We start from the raw sequence: 18,828 nt of genomic DNA on the forward strand, positions 1-18,828 counted from the left end.
TTTTGTTTTAAGTTAAACTGCACAGTCCTTATTCAGATTAATTTCCAAATGGTGTTTACACAAAGGACTGCAGGATTTTGTGCACAAGCCCTTGTAGGGAGGGATTGCCCATATCACCAAGAACTGAAACAACAATACTTGTTGCCTGTTTCTTGTAAAACATTTCCTTGAATTCAGATCCTTTTATGAAGGATCAGCTAAAGGTTCCTTAGCAGTGACATTTTGCTGTCTAGAAGATGAAGGCAAAATAACCACCCAGCCCAACTGCCATTAAGGAAAGGCAATTTACTAATAATATCCTGGTTAAGGAAAACGGTATCTAAGGAAGCTGCTCTGCCAGCCTCATTAAAGCAACACAGACCTTGCCAGTGTGCTTCAGCTGCCTTCCATAAGGAACTGCTTACGGAATGAGTACTCGACGCTCTTGTGAGACAACAAAGCTGTCTACAAACTATATCATAGGACTTATGGAGAAAAGATAGGTGTTATTTCACATACAATACACTCAAATTCCTAGTTTTGGTTCAAAACATATTTGTGTATAACTGCAGTAAAAACAACTGAATAATCTTTGAAAGTATTTGGAAATATACATGTCTTGAAACTATTAGATCACAAACCAATTGTCAAAGCAGTTTTGCTGAGCTAAAGCTCAAGTTTCCTATGTCAGCAGATGATCTGGCAGACACTTACGGTTGACTTAGAGGAATTACTTTTATGGTTTCCTAGTAATGTCATTCTAATCTATTGTACGTTGGCTGGAATCTTTTCTAAAAGTACTTTAAAATACCAAATGCAAGGTTAATGGGGTGTTTGCTGTGTCATCTCAGAGAGAGAGAACTGTTTCCACTACGTTCTCATCCACAATAATATTATGGTTGGAGATGAGGTCTGAGAACTGCTAGTGCTGTTAAATCAGAACAAACTCTAAAAAACTTCCAGAAAACTCTCTAACAAAGCTAGAAAGCTGAAGACTTCGCATACTGGTTTGAATTGTAGAACAAACAATGTACTGCACTGAAATATTTGGAATGTTACTCAGAAAGACAGAGAAATATCTTTCAATACTCTCAGAAAAAGGAGATACTGTATAGTTACTCTCTAAGTCAATGGCAAACAGAACTATCAATTCAATGCGTGCTTCCTCAAAGTAAAGTCACAGTGATAAACAGAGGATTTTAGTAAAACAGCTGAGTTACCCAACCCCCTATACCAAAGCAGAAGACTAGGATTTAAGGCACATTAGTCAGCATGCTACTGTACTGACCCTGCTTAGTGATGATTCTGACTCGAAGATATACCGTAAGCTTTTTGAAGCCATGAGAGAAGATTTACTGGATTTTTTTTTTTTTTTTCCCCCTCAGAATTAAGGTGACAATTTAAAAGAAAAAAATCATGTTGAAATCTGTCTAGTTCTAGTTTGGGTTTAGTCCAGACAGAGTCAGCATGGAAGCTAGTCGTGAAACTGGGAAAGCTTGATGTGGTAAGCTGATGTTTGTGGAGAGATACAAGTGTGTAAGATTGCTTTTCTTCTTAAAATTCCCATCCTTGAAAGTTACAGGCAGCTCAGGAGAAAATCTGGCAGCAAGCAGCAACCAGGATTGAACTCAGCACTATATGATAGCTGTTCAAAAGATGGTATGTTTCAGTATGGGACTTTTCAACAAAACAGTTCTAGCTTGTGGCTGTCGCTAAACAGACGGTATGCAGATAAGTCACAAACAGCCAAGCATATGTGTGGTGCAAGGGTAAAACAATAACAAGCAGGTCAAATCATTCAAACACTGGAAATCACTTTGACACCAGGCCAAAAGCTTAGCTTGTGATGATATCAGTATGGGATAAAACAAAACAAAAAAAACAAGATGAACCAACAGGCTTAGTAGCCAGCTTGTTGGAGTCAGCATATAGTACCTATACTTCCAATAGGAGAGCAGATGGCCATATATTTAAAGAAGCACCAGATAGGGAATCAGGAGATCAGAGTTCTATTCCTGGCTCTGCAGCAATGTTCCTATGTCACCCTGGGGACTCACATTTTTCCTCTTTTTTCCTTAGTCTTATAAGTAGTGGAAATAATATTTACTTGTTGAGGGGGGAGTTGAGAGGCTAAACTGATGCTGAAAAAGCACTTGGGAGCTCTAGGAAGAACACATGCAAGATCTGCAAAGCAAATTTGTTTGGAAGAAAGGACACTACATGATTTCACATAGCCATATGCATATGACCTTTCCTCTTCTCAGAGTGCCCCATGCCTTGTCATACACAGTTTTCCAGAAGAGTATAAACGAATTAATCTGCATTCCATATTTGCTGGAAAGATAAACAGCTGCCAGTAAGAACCTGACCAAAGAACAGACTTTATTACTGAGACAGACATTATTTATGCCCGAGAGAGCAATAGGCTTGTTGACACTGTTTGTCCCAACATACTTCTACATCAGGGGCAGAATAACATCTCTAATGGCTTTTATTCTGAATCTAGCTGTGCTTCTTGCAAGCTGAACATCAAGTACAAAATTAAGTATCCTCTTCCAAGAATAAACCTTGCGCCAAACTCCCCCCAAAAAGCCTATTTTTTTTTAGAAACCAGCCAGTACTGTCCCTGATTATACAGGACTTTCATCTAAAGCCCATTAAAATCAACTAGACTTCAAAGGAATTTGAATCAAAGACCTAGCAAGCAACTGTCATTTACTCTGAATCCTATGCCCAATAAGCAAAATGACCTTATCTATCCTAATAACTGTTTGGAGTCAGAGAAGTAATGTTTTCACCATAGAACAAAGAGTTTGTTCTTTCAGAAAGAAGGTGTAAGCTTTGGGGTGAAGTTGAATTTCAGCACAATCATGATTTGGGCCATTTTTTGTAAGAGAAAAAAAAAAAAACAAAAAAACTATGAAGCCATTTTTTCCCCTCCTTTATGCCTCTATTTTTCTTAATTCATGGTTTTCTGTTCCTGTTAAGGGTTTGAACCCCATTCAAAGCCGGTTCTGGTAAAACAGAAAAAGCAACACCACAGAAAAATACTTCAAAATATTGGTCTATCTCATACAGCAACACTGAAGACAGAGGAAGCACAAGAAAAGTTATCTGAGCAAAGGTCCTTACCATCAGTACTGAACGTGGTTTTCCTACATGAGTTTGTTTTTCTGATTCCTTCACAAATGAAGCTGCCTCTAATCTTTTTTAAGATAGATCTATTCCAGTCATTCTGGAAGACACTGTGTGTTGAATATCTGCATAGGAGGAAAACATTCATTGTTTTCAGGATCAGGCAAGTCATGCTACGGGACAAAAACCAAGATCTGGTATAATTTATGAAGAAGAGCATTTTCTTCTCTTCCTTGCAGCCTGGTTTTGTAAGAACACACTTCTGAGTTAAACTGATTGGCTCTGCTGCCTGTTTCCTTGATGACAGCCTTGGCAGTAATGTAAGAGGACTTCAGCTTGCTGAGGACTTACCAGAATTGCTGAGAAGGATACCATTTAACAGTCAAAGTCTACAGCATATACACATGAACAAACTGACTTACTGGACTCTCCTCATTCCAAATCCATGCAGCATGCTGCATTAAATAACAATGGGAAGGCTTTCATTCCAGAGGGAAGCTGAGTGAAAAAGTTTTTTTCTATAGAATTGTGCTATATGTCTAACTGTATTCTAGTAAGGAAGAAATCCAATGACTTACACTTGACATATGAACTGAATGAGAAATGAAATTTTTGGGGTGCTTACTGTCCAAATTTTTGAGTACATCAAAATACTTTTCATCTGTGTACAATGAGTAGACTGTGGCTTGAAACTGACCCAGCCCAAGAGAATATATTTTATATAACACTGACATCCTTCTCCTTCCTTTTTAAAGGAATGTTGGTTATTTCTTTTGTATCTTCTTTTTGGCTCTCTGAGTGACAGAATTGCAGTTAAAAGGTCAGGAAACTGTTCCACAGAAACACAAACACAGGAAGACAGCAAGGATGGAACTTATTTTACCAGTGCTCCCTGTAATTCTTACAGGCATCTCTGGGTCCTGATGTGGTTGCCAAGCCACACTCCACCGTATTTGAAAAGTTGTGGCATCCAGGTGAACTCTCTAGTGACTAGAAAAAGAGAAACATCACTCCTATTTTTAAGAAAGGGAGAAAGGAAGACCTGGAGAACTGCTGGCCAGTGAGCCTCAAATCTGTTCCCAGAAAGATCATGGAGCAGATCCTTCTGAAAGAGATGTTAAGGCACATGCAACACGAGGAGGTGATCTGAGACTGCCAGCAAGGCTTTGCCAAGGGCAGATTGCATCTGACAAACCTGGCAACCTTCTGTGATGAAGTAACAGCATTGGTGGACTGAGGAAGAACAATTCATATTGCATACCTGGACTTGCGCAAGATCTTTGACATAGTCCCACACCACATCCTTGTATCTAAATTGGAGAGATATGAAGGCTGGACTATTAGGTGAATAAAGAACTGGTTGGATGGTCACAGCCAGAGGGTTGTGGTCAATGGCTCTATGTGCTGGTGGAGGCCTGTAGTGAGCGGTGTTCCCCAGAGATCAGTCCTGCTCCTCAGCATCTTTATCAAAGACATAGACAGTGGGATCAAGTGTACCCCTGACAAATTTGCTGATGACACCAAGCTGAGTGCTGCAATTGACACAACAGAGGGAAGGGGCACCATCCAGAGACAAGGAAAAATGGACCCATGTGAATTGAATGAGCAACAAGGCCAGTGCCAGGTGTTGCACTTGGGTCAGGGCAATCCCAAATATGTATACAGAAGAACTTGTTGAGAGTAGCTCTGCAGAGAAGCAAATGCTTCACTGGGAATGTTGCTACGTATATACTCTTGTAGTTTGGGGTGTAGAACACACAGCTTTCAGAATTAATAAAAAGTTCAACATTACAAAGTGAAGTTAATGATTGAATAAGGGCAGGTCTGGCTGTATATGATAATTGTGCAAATCAAGTGTTCAGTCCGAATCTATCTTCATCTATCCCGTGTCCTCTGAACAAAGATGTCGCTTTTTCTTAGGATGGCTGTTTGTCTGGGGATTCTAATTCCTGGAAAATTCAGCTTGAAACTGCAATATGACGGGTGAGTGTGAAGAGGGTTACGAATAATTGTGCACGTTCTAATTTTCTCAAGAACCGTGTAAAAATGACAATTGCAGTTTGGAAATGAACATGGAGAGAGGCTTATTAATCCTTAAGTTTGTAAGATCTGGGAAGAAAACAAAAAGGTGAGAAATTAAGAAAGAGCGTGTTAATGCAAGCCAACAAAGACAACTGCAGGAGATGCAAAATGTCCCTGCAATACACCTCTCTACTTCCATTTGCTGAAAATCATTTGGCTGACCCTCTTTAAAAAGTTCCTGGAAGGAACATCTGATATCAGATGCTGAGTACAAAATGGTTGAGCAAAATTAGACCTACTAATAAAAGAAGTATGTGGTTGTGTGAAAAGATGGTGTTTCAAAAGCAGCTCAGATACTGAAACCTTGTTGGAAGTCTGCAACAACAACAAAAAATGCTAATTAAACAGTCCAGACAACATTCATCCAAAGATGTTCACAAAATGAGGTTGTTGCTTTTTCTAATAGACAAATGTTTTGGAAAAGTATGCTACAATCTCCGTTCTCAAATCTGCTTCCTAGGAGATAGGTGATATAAAATTATACTTTCACCTATCTGAATAGTTCTGCTCTGTTCAGCCTCCATTTTACATAGAGTGATACTTAACTCTGTCTTTACAGCACTCACGGGTTGCAGGAGGGGCACAAAGTATGGAGGCCAGCTATCCACGTATAACTTTATAAATGGAATTTTCTAAAGTCAACAAAGAAAGCAGCCCTATGCTTAATACTTCTAGATTAATTATATTCCCTGGTCAATCTTTAATTACTCAGAGGCTGTCAATTTCACTTGGTGGAATTTGATGGATGCTAGATAATGTAAGTGTTCATCTTTGTTTTTAATTGCTACCCAGGTGTGGACCTGTTGAGTACTTGCACGGGATTTAAAATCGCGTTGAACAGAACAGTCATTGGGACTTTGGGCTAGCAGTACCTGCACAAAGATGAAGCAACTGTTAAAGCCCAGCACAGCTAACATTTTTGTTGTCATTTGTTCTGTGCAACAACTTAGATTAAATATCTAGATCATCTGATCTGTGAACATCCTAGGAAATGTAGCTTGTACTAAGAATGACCCTTTAATTTGGTAAGAAAGCTTAACTGCAGCACTTTAAAAAACTGTTGTCCTTGCATGGTCAAATGGGATGACTTTGCACTTCTGCACTAAGAATCCCAGTCCACAATCATAAAAGAGTGCGTGCTTTCTAATCTTAGTGTACTATTAAAAATTATCTGTCTCCACACTGGCTATTGTAAAAGGTTTATCAGTAAATAAGAGCTAGCCATCTGGCAGCAATCTGATGGTCTGGCATTTCTTTCATTTGGTGTAATTAAGACATAATGTCAATGAGGATAGAAAGATATTACAGGATATTGTTTCCCTTCCTGACAAAGAGCAAAGCAAGCCCAGGCATTTGGAGAGAATAAACTCTGAACTGCAGCTGAGATGTTTATTCTCCCAACAAAGATTTTTATCTATCCTACAAGGTTCTACTGCAACGATATCATGGCTGTCTTATCAAATTGTTAGCAGTGCAAACATAGTCATTTTGCCCCATAGATGAAGATGCCATACACTAGCAGCATTTCCTGAACCAGTAGTGAATAGCTTGTTCTAACTACCAAGTTCTATGTCCACCTGCAAAGGAGACATTCTGAAGAAAAGTCTGAACAAAAATCCCCCATACTCTTCAGTGAATAATGTGAATGAGCTGTAAATTCTATATTTCTGTATATTAAGCTGATAATTGAACGGCTGCATATGGAAATACAAACAATAGCAGTTGCAATTCAAATGATGAAAAGATATTACATTGATGATCATAATGATTGAGCATGCAAGGCTTCTGCAACAAAAGTTTCTGTAACACACTTAAAAATGTAAAATGTTATTTTTTTGTACATGATTTGTAAAGGAACCAGAGCCCAACAAAGTCACTGAAGACAACTGTGAAACAGTGGTTACTAGATACTAAAAAATAAGAGCACCTCTGAGTAATGCAGTCAACAAAATCCATTCCTCATTAGAAATATCACATTTGCTATCTGACCTGAAAAGTTGGTCTGAATAAACAGTAGAAAAAATATAATAAAAAAAAAATTGCAATTATTTCTCTAAAGAGTGCATACAGATTTGTTTTCTCTATTTCCAAACATTTTAATTTGCTCTTAAGTCTTCAGTAAATGGACATTTCATGAAGCCTAATGAAAATATATTCCCAAGTACTGGATTTGTATGCATTTTCCAGAAAAAAAAAAACATGACTAACATTGTACTGCAAATAGCAGAAAAAAAATATAAGTAAAATCATGTAATTCTGGAGAACACTCTATTCACTATTTGTGAAATAAACTGGTTGTTCTCATGGCAAGTAGCTTGTAAACATCTCAGTCAATCAGCATCATTTGCGCATGGAGGCTATTTAACTTTTTTGCATGCTAAAGCAGATCAGCAAAGCACAAAGCCTATTTGAAGTAATTGAATAATTCCTGAATAGGGGGTAGAAAAATGTTTTTAACCAGCGATCTTGCTTTGGCATTCGTCCTGCAAAGGTAGAAACACACACTAGCCTAACGTACACAATTGGCTTCAATGAAGCTGATATGATGAATAAGGGAATGAAATCAGCAGGAAGCAGAATTAACCTAACACCCCACCAACAGAAAACTGACTTCACACAGTCCCATTTGCAGCTAAAACTTCCCAGGAATTCATCATTCAGGCACACTTCTGTTAGAACACCACCCGGTTACATGCTCTGTCATTCCACGTAATAAAATATCTCCTTCTGATTGATGGGATTCGTGGATACTTCAACAGATACTGAAACTGATCTTGTTTCTCTTTTTAATGTCCAGGGATCAGGTTTTACATATTGTGCCAGAAACACTTCAGCAAGTCCAGCATCTCCAGCAGCTTTGCAGCACTTTACTGGTGAGTATGAATAACCAGGTGTGCCCAAAAAGGCTGTGGGGGGGTCTTGGCTTGTAAAACAGTTTTGTAAGTAAGTTTGGCAGGAAAGAAGGAATGAAGATGAAAAACTTGAAAAAGCTTTACCTAAGATTATTTCGTAAAGTAGGGCTGAATTATCCTTTGACTTGATGAAGGAATTTATGGGGAGAAGCTACTTTCCTTGCATGGCTCTCTGAAGGTGTTGTTCCTTATCAATGGTGCCTGAGGCAATGAAAACATTAAGTCTCTGCAGCATGCTCTGTAAGGAGATGGCTTGAGAAGAGTCACAAAAGGAATTAGGAAACTATATTTTCTCTAATATGCAACTACTCCATCTTATTTTCTTATTCTGAAAGCAGATCTTAAATAGTGCATTTCTTTTTTCTCCTATGCCCAGCTGGATTTGTGGAAGCCCCTGCTGCCTGAAGACATCTGGGCTGGAGAAGATCTGCACATAAGAGTTCCAGCTCCTCTGGTGCAGGAGGTGAAGGACAGCTTAGATCAGCATATGATCTCTTACAAGTATGATCTCTCATTTCCTGGTAGGAAGGGCTGACTCTAGCAATCTTCATTGCCACCCGAGAACGACCAAACCCTTTCCAAAGAACAGTCAGCAAATAAAGAGAGGACCCAATCTTTCTTCAGGTGTTTCCAACTCCTTTTGAATTGCCCAATGAACAGCTTTATAACCACATTCCCCTTCGTCCTATTTAATCTTCCAACTAGCCTGGACTGGGAATTTGGAGCTGGGATCTGGGACAGCCGAGTCTGTCATTCCCTGCTGTTGCCTCCTCAGTGGCAGAGTGGCTCTCAGATACACAACTCAGACCGTCTGTCTGAAGTCAAAGCTTGGTACAACCACTACTGACAGGAGTATGCTTTCTTCTTAGAAAGGATGGATACTGGGACACAGGTTCCTCCCAGTTTTGGAGAGCTCAAAGGTTTACAGCAGAGAGCCAGAGTCTGTAGCTCTCCATTTCTATTCCCTGCCTTTTGTTGCTTACTGGTTTATTGAAGAGCCATTTCAGAGGGATATATTTAGGCAATTTCTTCAAAGCTGCAGGCTTCCTAACTGTTCTTCCTCTGCCTTTTGCCCAGGCACGTGCAAATTTCGGGCACCACTGAGTGCAACAGAAATCCCAGCCTGGACCAAAGATCCCAGTGACTGGTCCCCACAGCACATAGAATTGAGATCAGTCACTTCTGCAAATGGCCCCCAGATGCTTTATCACCTGTCCAGCAACACATCTTTGCTAACAGCCACACTTTCGCTTCCAATAGAAAATCTAATTCAGATACAAAGAGTGTTAAAATGGAATAAATATGATCTATTCCTCACAGTCTCATTCTGAGCTAGCTTTTTCAAGTAAACAGTATCCCATATAAATAATCCTGAAGTAATTCAGAACTGATGACTAGCAGCCTACAAACACAGACTTTCATTTACCCATGTGAAAGGTAAGCTAGTCACTTCAGAGTTGTTTAGGGTTAGAGCTGAACTTGATATCCTAACAAATTCTTTAATAAGTGTGATGCCCTGACAACCAGTTAAGGAGAGATTGGAGGTGAAAGCCAGTATGAATGATCTAGCATCAAGTTTAGGTATTCAGGACCTAGATGACATTCTACAAGATAGTGAACTTCTTATTTATATCAAGGTCCTTAATTTTCTAATGATTTCAGTTTAATCTACTTGAAATCTAAATACTAAATCAGAAGTTAACATCTTAATATTTTTGTGTGTGTGTTGGGAGTGAGGATTGGAGCCACAACTGTACTGACCTTCTGTAGAGTACTAAAGAAAAAATCAGTAATTGAGAAGTCAAGCAGAAGTTTGTCTTTGTATTGCTGAGGGGAATGGATAAGGAATAAGACAATGCTATAGTTAAAGTTCCTGTAACAAAGCAAGAAAACATCTTCCAGAAGGTAACTGACATGCGAGGAAGGTAACTGACAGTTAGATGAATAACGATAGAGTCATAAATGACAAATTGTAATCAGGACATCAATATTCTAAGCGTGTCAGATGCTGAGATTTTTGTTCTCCAGAGCTTTGGTAAGGCATTTTGAATGTAGTTTCAGTTCACAGCAATTTGTGCAGCTAAATTTTAATTTGAAGATTAGATACAAATATCAAGGCCCAAAGAGAAAGTGAGCTGTAGCCACACACTAAAAGGTTATATTTGCGGTTTACAGAAGTGCTGGTTGATGTTTGGTGTCAGCAGAATATCCTATTTGCACTTACAGTACCTGAAATCACGTTTAGGCTACCCTTGCAATTGTCTTATCACAAGTATTTGCAACAAGCACAGTTTGAACCTGTGTTGCAAGGAGCTGCTCTCAGTGAGAAAGCGCAGTGTCTGATCCAATGTTCTCTGAAGCTAGGAAAAAGGTTTTATTGACTCCTTTGGTCAGGGAGTTAGACCTATGCAACACTCATTTCTGAATTAATTTGTAGTTAAAAAAAAAAAAATGAGAAAAGCCTTGTAAACAAAAGGTTTTTGTTGTGATTTTTCAAAACATGACAAGTACGTACTTGAAGTTTTGCAAAATGAAAATGGTTCTACTATAACACAAGGAAAGAACTAATCTTAACATTTTCCCACTTTCCCCACTGCCTTTCCCAAATATTAAAGGTTTGCCCATGAATAGAATCTGTAAAGGAAAGTCTTCAACTTTTTTTTTTTTAATAGTTAACCTTAAAACAAAACAAAAAAAATCTGCTAAAATTACTTTATTTATAAAAATCCAACAAAGACTTCTGTACTTTTAACTTCCTCCTTCATGAAGGTAACCATTTTGCTGTTGGTGATGATTTTGCCAGGCAGCCGACAACATAAAGGTCTAAATCTTTTTATTTATGAATGCAATGCAGTGCACGTGCCACTACAGCTCTCCAGTAATTGTTAGCAATTGTTTTCTTTATCTCCCCCTTTTGCCTCCCCTCAGAATCCTAATACACGACGTGCAGGAACTTGTGGATCAGAGCACACCGAAAGACACAAGCAGTCACAAGCAGATCCCAGAAAATTACAACTATACCCAGTATCATCCAATGGAAGAGGTAAAGAAGAAACTATATCAGTTTGTTCTCTTTGTTGCTATTTTGTATATACAAGGAAATAAACTCTGTGCTTGCAGGGACTACTCTACCGGGTTCACCAAAGCTCTTTCTGGTTTTAAGGGTCTTTTCTGAAGGATCAGCACCAACTTTGGTACTTTGTCTAGAATCCTGGCCTGGCTGAATTGATCATGTATTAGCCACTGATTTTGATCAATTCCTCAATTCCTTCCTGGCCAACACCTAAATGCTCTGCTTGAAGCAGCCATATTATTTTGCCAGCAGTATTCTGGGATTCAGTTGATTAGTTTCCTATGTTTCTACCTAATTATGCCTTATCATAATCTTCAATATTTACTCATTGAAGTCCTGGTATATTTGGTGCTGAACCAAATGTAAAGTGTAATGAACATTTGTCTCTGGCATCCCAGTGAGGAAGAGAAGAGGAGAATAGCATCATGTGGATAAAGGTGGACAAAGGAGAGCTCAGTGGCATCCTTTCTCCCAGCTTTGTGATAAAAGCAAGAGAGCAGAATCATCCTCATTAATATTCTCAAGGCTACCCATTGAAGTACCATGAGATTCCTGCTGAACTAACATGTGGAAAATACAGAAAACACAGTAAAGCTGTTTTGGAGATTTGATAGGTTCCGTATTCAGTGAAGACAACAAAAAGATACTTTATGAATCTCACTGAACCTGCCCATTACATATGATCAGTTTCGTATTGCAATGAACACCTAAGTGAGGGGGAGCATGTTTTCGCTCACAGACAAGTAAAACTCCTTCTGTGAGAGTCAAGTGATAAAACAGTTTGATATCACAGCTTAACAATGGAAAATGTTTGCCTAAGCAAAAGAAAATGCTTTAATCTGGAAATGGAGGTGGGTAAGAGATGGAAACTCCCCTTTGCCCCAGGAGTTCTCTGTGGCTGTTTCAGATTTATACATGGATGGCTCAGATCCAGAAGAGCAACAGTGAGCTGGTGACTCAGCACTACCTGGGGGAAACCGTTGAGAATCGAGAAATCTATTACCTGCAGGTAAGACAGGAATTATACTAAGATAAATAAAAGGTAGCTTTATGTAAGTATAGAAGTACATGGAGAAGACAGGATGCAGATCATTAAGATAGTCCAAATCCCAGTTCATTGAAACAAGAGATGGTTTTACTCCTCTACAGTGGAGGAAGCTTTCCAAACACTCATATGCACCATTGCTATAACCTCATTATTGCTATTTTGTACTGAAAACAATCAATTCAATAGGAATCTTATTTAGAAATACAAATCACGCTGAAAATAACTTGAAAACAGCTGTGTGAGGATCAAAAGTTTTGTTTCACTGTTTTTACTACTTTTCATAGCATGAAATGTTTTGTCCAAAAGTATGCCATGATACTCCTGCTAGAAACTCTAGCAAAAACTGTGGTCTTAATAACTAGATGAGTTATTGTCTAATATGCTCTTATTACTGAGTAAAGTTAGATTCCTTGTCTTTTTGTGATTCCCCTTCTAGAAAAAGAATCTCAGTGTAAGAACAGTAAGTCCTGTGAATGACTAAGATAAATGAAGAAGGGACTATTTTATTGAAACATCTACTCAGATTAAGACTCTCGTTCTGAGGTACTTAAGATACAGGGTTATTAGGAAGGAGAGCTTGTCATAATGACATCTGTAATAATAATTATCTTAGATAATTCAACAGTATATCAAAAAAACATTCTTTTCCCCCCCTATATTAGGCTAGACTAATTTCTTGTAATATTACATTTCCAAGTGACCATTTTTACACTTTCTCAGATCAGTCAACCATCAGATAGAACCAAAAAGATTATTTGGATGGACTGTGGGATTCATGCCAGGGAGTGGATCACACCTGCCTTCTGCCAGTGGTTTGTGAAAGAAGTGAGTCCTACCTTTACCACTTAAATAATAAAAAACCACCATGGATTGTTTTGGATAATTCAGTTCTTCCTCTATAGTGGTCCAAAGCATTATTCTTTCCCTGCTTAAATATTATTTTCAGCATTTCTAATTATACAGAAACCTGTGGAGATCTAATTTCAAACCACAGTTTGAGATGAGATATGGAATAATATCTGTTAGTGTACTGCTTCCTTCATCTGAACTGATTCCAAAGCCACTAAACTAGTCAACAATCTCTCCATTTTTTACAGCGACTTTTGGATCTAGCTGCTCTACACCACAAAGTCACAGCCCTCCTGGAATTAAAAACAGCCCTAAGATGTGGTATAGCAATGTTCTGCTTATACTAAAGGTGTTTGGCTTACAGTGCCGAAGGTATCATGCAGCTTTCATTCCTGCAAGACCACATCCATACAAAATGCATGTAGACAATATAACTAGGGATCCAGCAGATCTTGGGTGCCACAGTGATATCCAAGAGCGAGTGATTCTTTGAAGATGGTTCTGAACTAGCTCATTCCAGCTATTTCCCCCCCTCCCTCCCTTTTCAGATTCTGCAAAATTATGAATCTGACCCAAAGATAAGAAAGTTTCTTCAGAATCTGGACCTCTACATCCTACCAGTCCTCAATATTGATGGTTATATCTATTCCTGGGAAACAGTAAGTAACAAAAATCCAAAAGTGATCTCAAATTTAGATGTGTACGATATGCTTAATTTTAAATACAGTCATAGCAATTATATTTAAACAGAGAACAGTGACAGGATCATTACACAAATCCTCTCACTGCAGAGGTTTTGTTTCTTCTGGTAAAAGAGAAGTCACTTAAGATCATAGAACTAAAAATTCCTAGCAGATATCAAGAGCCTTGGGAAGATGGAAAGTCAAAACCATAGGATCCACTCCATTTGGGATTCTGGAAATTGACTCATTTCCCTGCTAACAGCTTGGGGCTTGGAAGACAGAGCTAAGCATGCCTGGAGGGCTCAGCTGTGCTTTGCAAGATACCTCAACTAGCAGATGAACCTAAGCATCTTCGCAGCATGGGACAGGAGGAGAGTTGGTCAGATAACAGGCGATCTGGTTCTGAAAAACAGGTGTTCTCCTAAGTAATCTTAATTTTCTTGTACTGAGAATAATGAAAAAAAAAAATGCTGATCTCCAGCAACACTCATCATGCTTCCAGGTAGTTGAACCCAGGATAAATATCTTTTTAAAACAGGACCTCAGTGTGGCCCAAAAGGTTCAGCCTGCTGCCACATGGACCCTCCTATCTCCAGCACGCTTCCCAGCAAGGTTTGGAGCAATGGAGCCTGCCACACTCTGTACTTGGATACATCAGTAATTCAGTCAGGAGGCTCAGACAGGCATCGCAGGGAGTTCTGCAGGGAGCCAGGTGTAGCAGTGAGTACAAGCATAGCAGAGAAGCAAAGAGCAGCAAGTTTAGATGACAAAGTTGCATCTGAACTAAATGTATGTTCTGCTATCATCTCTTTGGGATACAGGCATATTCATACCTTTCCCAAAAGAGCAAAGCTCTGTAGAAACAGTTCAGTGCCACAGAAATTGGCAAGTATGTCTGATTTCGGAAAACCCTTAGGAGGCTCATTTCAACATGCATGAAGGTTTGTGGAAGATGTCAGCATGGCTGTAGAAGATAAGTTCTCTACAGCAGGTAGAAAGTTTCATCATCCTTGAATATAGAGCTCCCTACAACGTAAGAATTACTCAAGATGCAGAGGTCCAAAACAAAGGTGTCTGAACAGTGTACTATTATTAGTTCCCTTGGATTATAGAGTTAATAATTAGCTTATTTTTGTTCAGGCTCGTTTGTGGAGGAAAAACCGTTCTCCGCATATGAATGGTACCTGCTATGGGACAGATCTGAACCGAAACTTCAATTCCTCCTGGGGCAGTAAGTTTCAAGTATTTCAGGTCAGCTACATAAACGTAAAGCAGGAGAAATAGATAAGCTCTGAAATAAGATGAAGTCCAATACAATAGAAATACTCATCCCTTTTTTCAATCAAGATACATGTAAAAATAAAAATCCGGTTTGTAAAAATACTGTCATCAACTTTTGACTGGCATCTCCTTTTGCAAGCGGATCACAGCTTATGAAACTATACCTCCAATTCACTGCAGGTGAAAGCACCACCAGTGTTAGCAGCCATGCAACTAACAGCCACTATTTGTCCAGCCTGGAGGCGTGCACAAGATATTTCACAAGGTCCAAATTATATTTTCTGTCAAGAGAGGAAAGGGTTACTCCCCCAACCCCACAGCCACCCCCCTCTAGCTCCCTGCCCATACACAGACTTTAACACTCCAAGGTCAACTTCCACTGAACAGAGGTTTATATGCCTTTAATTTGGTCCTCTTTTTATATTCTTTTCCAGCTCTTGGTGTTTCTTATAACTGCAGCAGTGAAATCTTCTGTGGGACTGGACCAGAATCAGAACCTGAGACAAGAGCTGTGGTTCAGCTTATTGAAAGGAAGAAGAGTGACATTTTGTGCTACTTAACAATTCACTCCTATGGACAGTACATCCTCACTCCGTATGGTTCCACAACTGAACCTCCATATAACAACGAAGAACTGGTAGGGCAAACCACTCACCTTCTACACTAGTACAGGCGGTTGCACACAGCAAAACTCTATTTGCCCTGTTGCATTTTCTTTAAAGAAAACTTCATGTGAGGAATATCTGAGGGTTTTAGCATGTTCATCTACCTTGAGTAGGGTTCTGGTCTTTTCATTTCTCTTGGCTACCTGTTGTACGTGTGGTATCAGCCAAGTCCCTTTGCCTCAGAATGAATCCAATGAATCCTAATCCATCTTAAATCCAGAAAAATTGTTACAGGTAGTGTTACTTCTGTGCAAGCTAAGTGAAGAGCATCAGGTTCTGCTTGCAATCAAATGCTGCGTGCAACAATGTATTTGCACTTCAGAATGCTGGCAGATTATGTGCACATGGTTGTGTCCAGAAGAGATAATCAAATGCATTCAAGAGAACGGGAGAATAGGCACCTACTTTTTGATTACTTCTCTGCTTCAATTTCTGAGTGTTTTAAGTTCAATAAAATGAGTATTCACAAATACTCCTGTAGCTGTTGCACAGGAGTAGCGAAGAGCATGAGGAACTGGGCTCAAACCTCATAAGAGAGATGAAACAAGTCATTCAGTCAATCTATGATTTAGTTTTTAAAGATGGTGAGACAGTCTGTGGTAATAGAAGCGTAAGAAATCATTACTGCTACAAGCAGTACCCCTTGCACTAGAGAGAAACAAATACCTTCTTCACCTAACAGCTGTCATCTTTTTATTTTAAATGAAATTTACGTTCAAAAACAGGAAGAACATTTCACTCAAGAAACACATTTGTAAAGGGTTTCTTTAACATCTTGAGTTAATACTAGTAAAATTTGAAGCTGATTACATGTAAACTTGAAGCTGGAAAAAAATTGGCAGACAGAATAATTGCCAGATTTACTGGTATTGGAGAAAACATTCATACATTTTCACTTTCCAGATGCATGTTGCACAGACAGCAGCAGCTGCTCTGACAGAAAAGTATGGCACCAGTTATGAAGTAGGATCAACCTCTTTGATTTTATGTAAGTTTGTTTTTCCCTTTGATTGCCCTGTTTTTCAAAGAGAGCCACTCTTATGTCACAGGCATCAATAAGTGCTGTTTTGCTGAGTTTCCTCTTTGAGCAATGTTTAATGGGTTGGTTCGGTGAAATCGCGAAGGAGCAGTCATTTGAATACAAGATAACATTGTACGTTAAAGCTGACTGCAGGAAGGAAGGAAGCATTGATCAGAAGCCAGTTCTTACATGAATTCCTCGCAGATACATCACAAGGGACAGAAAGAGATTGGTGATAGATCATTCTGACCCTGCTGAAGTCAGCAGCAGAACTCCTATTTGTCTTCACTGGAGTCAAGCAAAAATTAAAATCCCAATCAGGTCTACACTCACTCCACCAGATATTAGCACATTGCAGCTGCTTGCATTTCTGTGTGGAATATGTTGGCTACAGCCTCATTATAATAACAGGACGGACATATTATGAACGCGCCCTCAAAGCTGATATTAGCTGACAGTATTAACACTGAGGACCCGAGGGCCCTAGGGGCTGCCTGGTAAAAACAATCTTTTCATCAGAACAGTAAGTAGCTGGCTCCAGGGCCCACGGTTTGCATATTCACACTGTCTGTCAATGGCAGTCCCCTGGTCACACAAGTCACCTTCTGCATGAGCAATGTGGTGCAAACATAAGGTAACTTGTCCTTGCCTAAATCTGCATTTTACCAGGGTTTCTACTTACAGCAAATGATTTAGAGAAAAGATCCACGAGGCAGATGAACAACAGTAGCCAGAATTTTTTCAGGCTTTAGCAGAATTATGCAAAATATGCATATAGGCAAATAAGTGCCAAACAGTGCCAATGTTGGAAATGAAGCATCAGAACAGACGAGTGGCCGATTCACCTTGTATTCAACACTAATCACAGCAAAATGCTATAAACACAGAATTCATGGAATTCATTTCCTGTTATTTTACAATATCATCTTATGGAAAACTGTTTCTCTTAGGAAGCTTCATGCAAGACTTTTAGGATAAGTAAGAACATCATCACCTAGAAAAACTGCTCTCCATGCCACAGTGATGTATGATTACTGCTTTCTTCAGGGATTATAGTATACCTTGCATTAACTACAGCAAGAAGTATTTTCAAAGAATGGTGCTTAATACTTACATCTCCCTTCTGTTTTTAAATTCACAGACAGTAACTCAGGCTCCTCACGGGACTGGGCTCACATGATTGGCATTCCTTTCTCCTACACATTTGAACTGCGAGACAAGGGTACTTATGGATTTATTTTACCTGCTGACCAGATCCAGCCCACATGTGAAGAGACTATGTTGGCTGTGACAACTATTATCGACTATGTTGATCAGAAGTACTTCCCAGGTGGGGCTATGATGTTGACCTCAGGTAGCCTGGGCCTGAGCCTCTGCTTGACTGCTGTACTTACACTGATTGTTCCTTAAAACGGATTAGAAAGCCCCGCAAGGCATAATGCACTTTTGCCATTTCAAAGGGGTATTAGCAGAACTAAATGTCAAGTATTTCAATAAAAGCCCATCCCATAAAATACAAGCATCCACTTGTATTTTTAATAATTACATTTTAGGGAAGGAGGTAAAGATGAAGAGCTGTGGCAATTTCCCAAGCTTCATTTTGCTGGTTCTACAAGAAGCCAGCCTGAGTACACACAGAAACACAGCATTATTTTACTCTTTAAGCTCTTCGAATGCGTGTTCAAGAACACTTGGACCTACGCGATCCTTCTGTCAGCCACAGTGCTGCCCTATCCAGTTCTCCCCACCTCCTGATCCTGGTGACGTTACCAGGTTCAAGGCATTCTGTAAAATAGAGAAAACCTATTCTAAACCTGTATTGTCTGCTTTTGAATCTAGGAGCTCTACATCCCCAAAATACATTCACAAATTAATTACCTATAATAGCCAAGCCTTATTTATTTGAATAGAAAATGAAGAGCTGAGAAAAAAACGTACACAAGGTCTGAATTAATTTTTTTTTTTTTTTAAGCAAACTTCAAGTTTCCACATGAAAATTCAAAGTGAGATTGCAGATTCTCAGCAAAATCTTTCCAACTTCAGGGTAGATAACACCTAGTTCGTATCCTTGGTTTTTTTTTTTTTTAATGACTACTTGAA

The 18,828-nt window shown here is 39.1% G+C and overlaps 1 protein-coding gene across 1 annotated transcript; it reads left to right on the top strand.

The window, feature by feature from the left end:
* The first annotated feature begins 5,017 nt into the window (after positions 1–5,017).
* On the top strand, positions 5,018–18,138 carry CPO (carboxypeptidase O). The gene is made up of 11 exons (XM_048952676.1): positions 5,018–5,097; positions 7,994–8,069; positions 8,485–8,609; positions 11,037–11,151; positions 12,089–12,190; positions 12,950–13,054; positions 13,627–13,737; positions 14,902–14,992; positions 15,477–15,679; positions 16,611–16,695; positions 17,870–18,138. Exons 1-11 carry the CDS (start codon positions 5,018–5,020, stop codon positions 18,136–18,138), a joined length of 1,362 nt encoding a protein of 453 aa, XP_048808633.1.
* Positions 18,139–18,828: the final 690 nt, after the last annotated feature.

Source organism: Lagopus muta, chromosome 8, assembly GCF_023343835.1.
Source record: "Lagopus muta isolate bLagMut1 chromosome 8, bLagMut1 primary, whole genome shotgun sequence".
NCBI lineage: Eukaryota > Metazoa > Chordata > Aves > Galliformes > Phasianidae > Lagopus > Lagopus muta.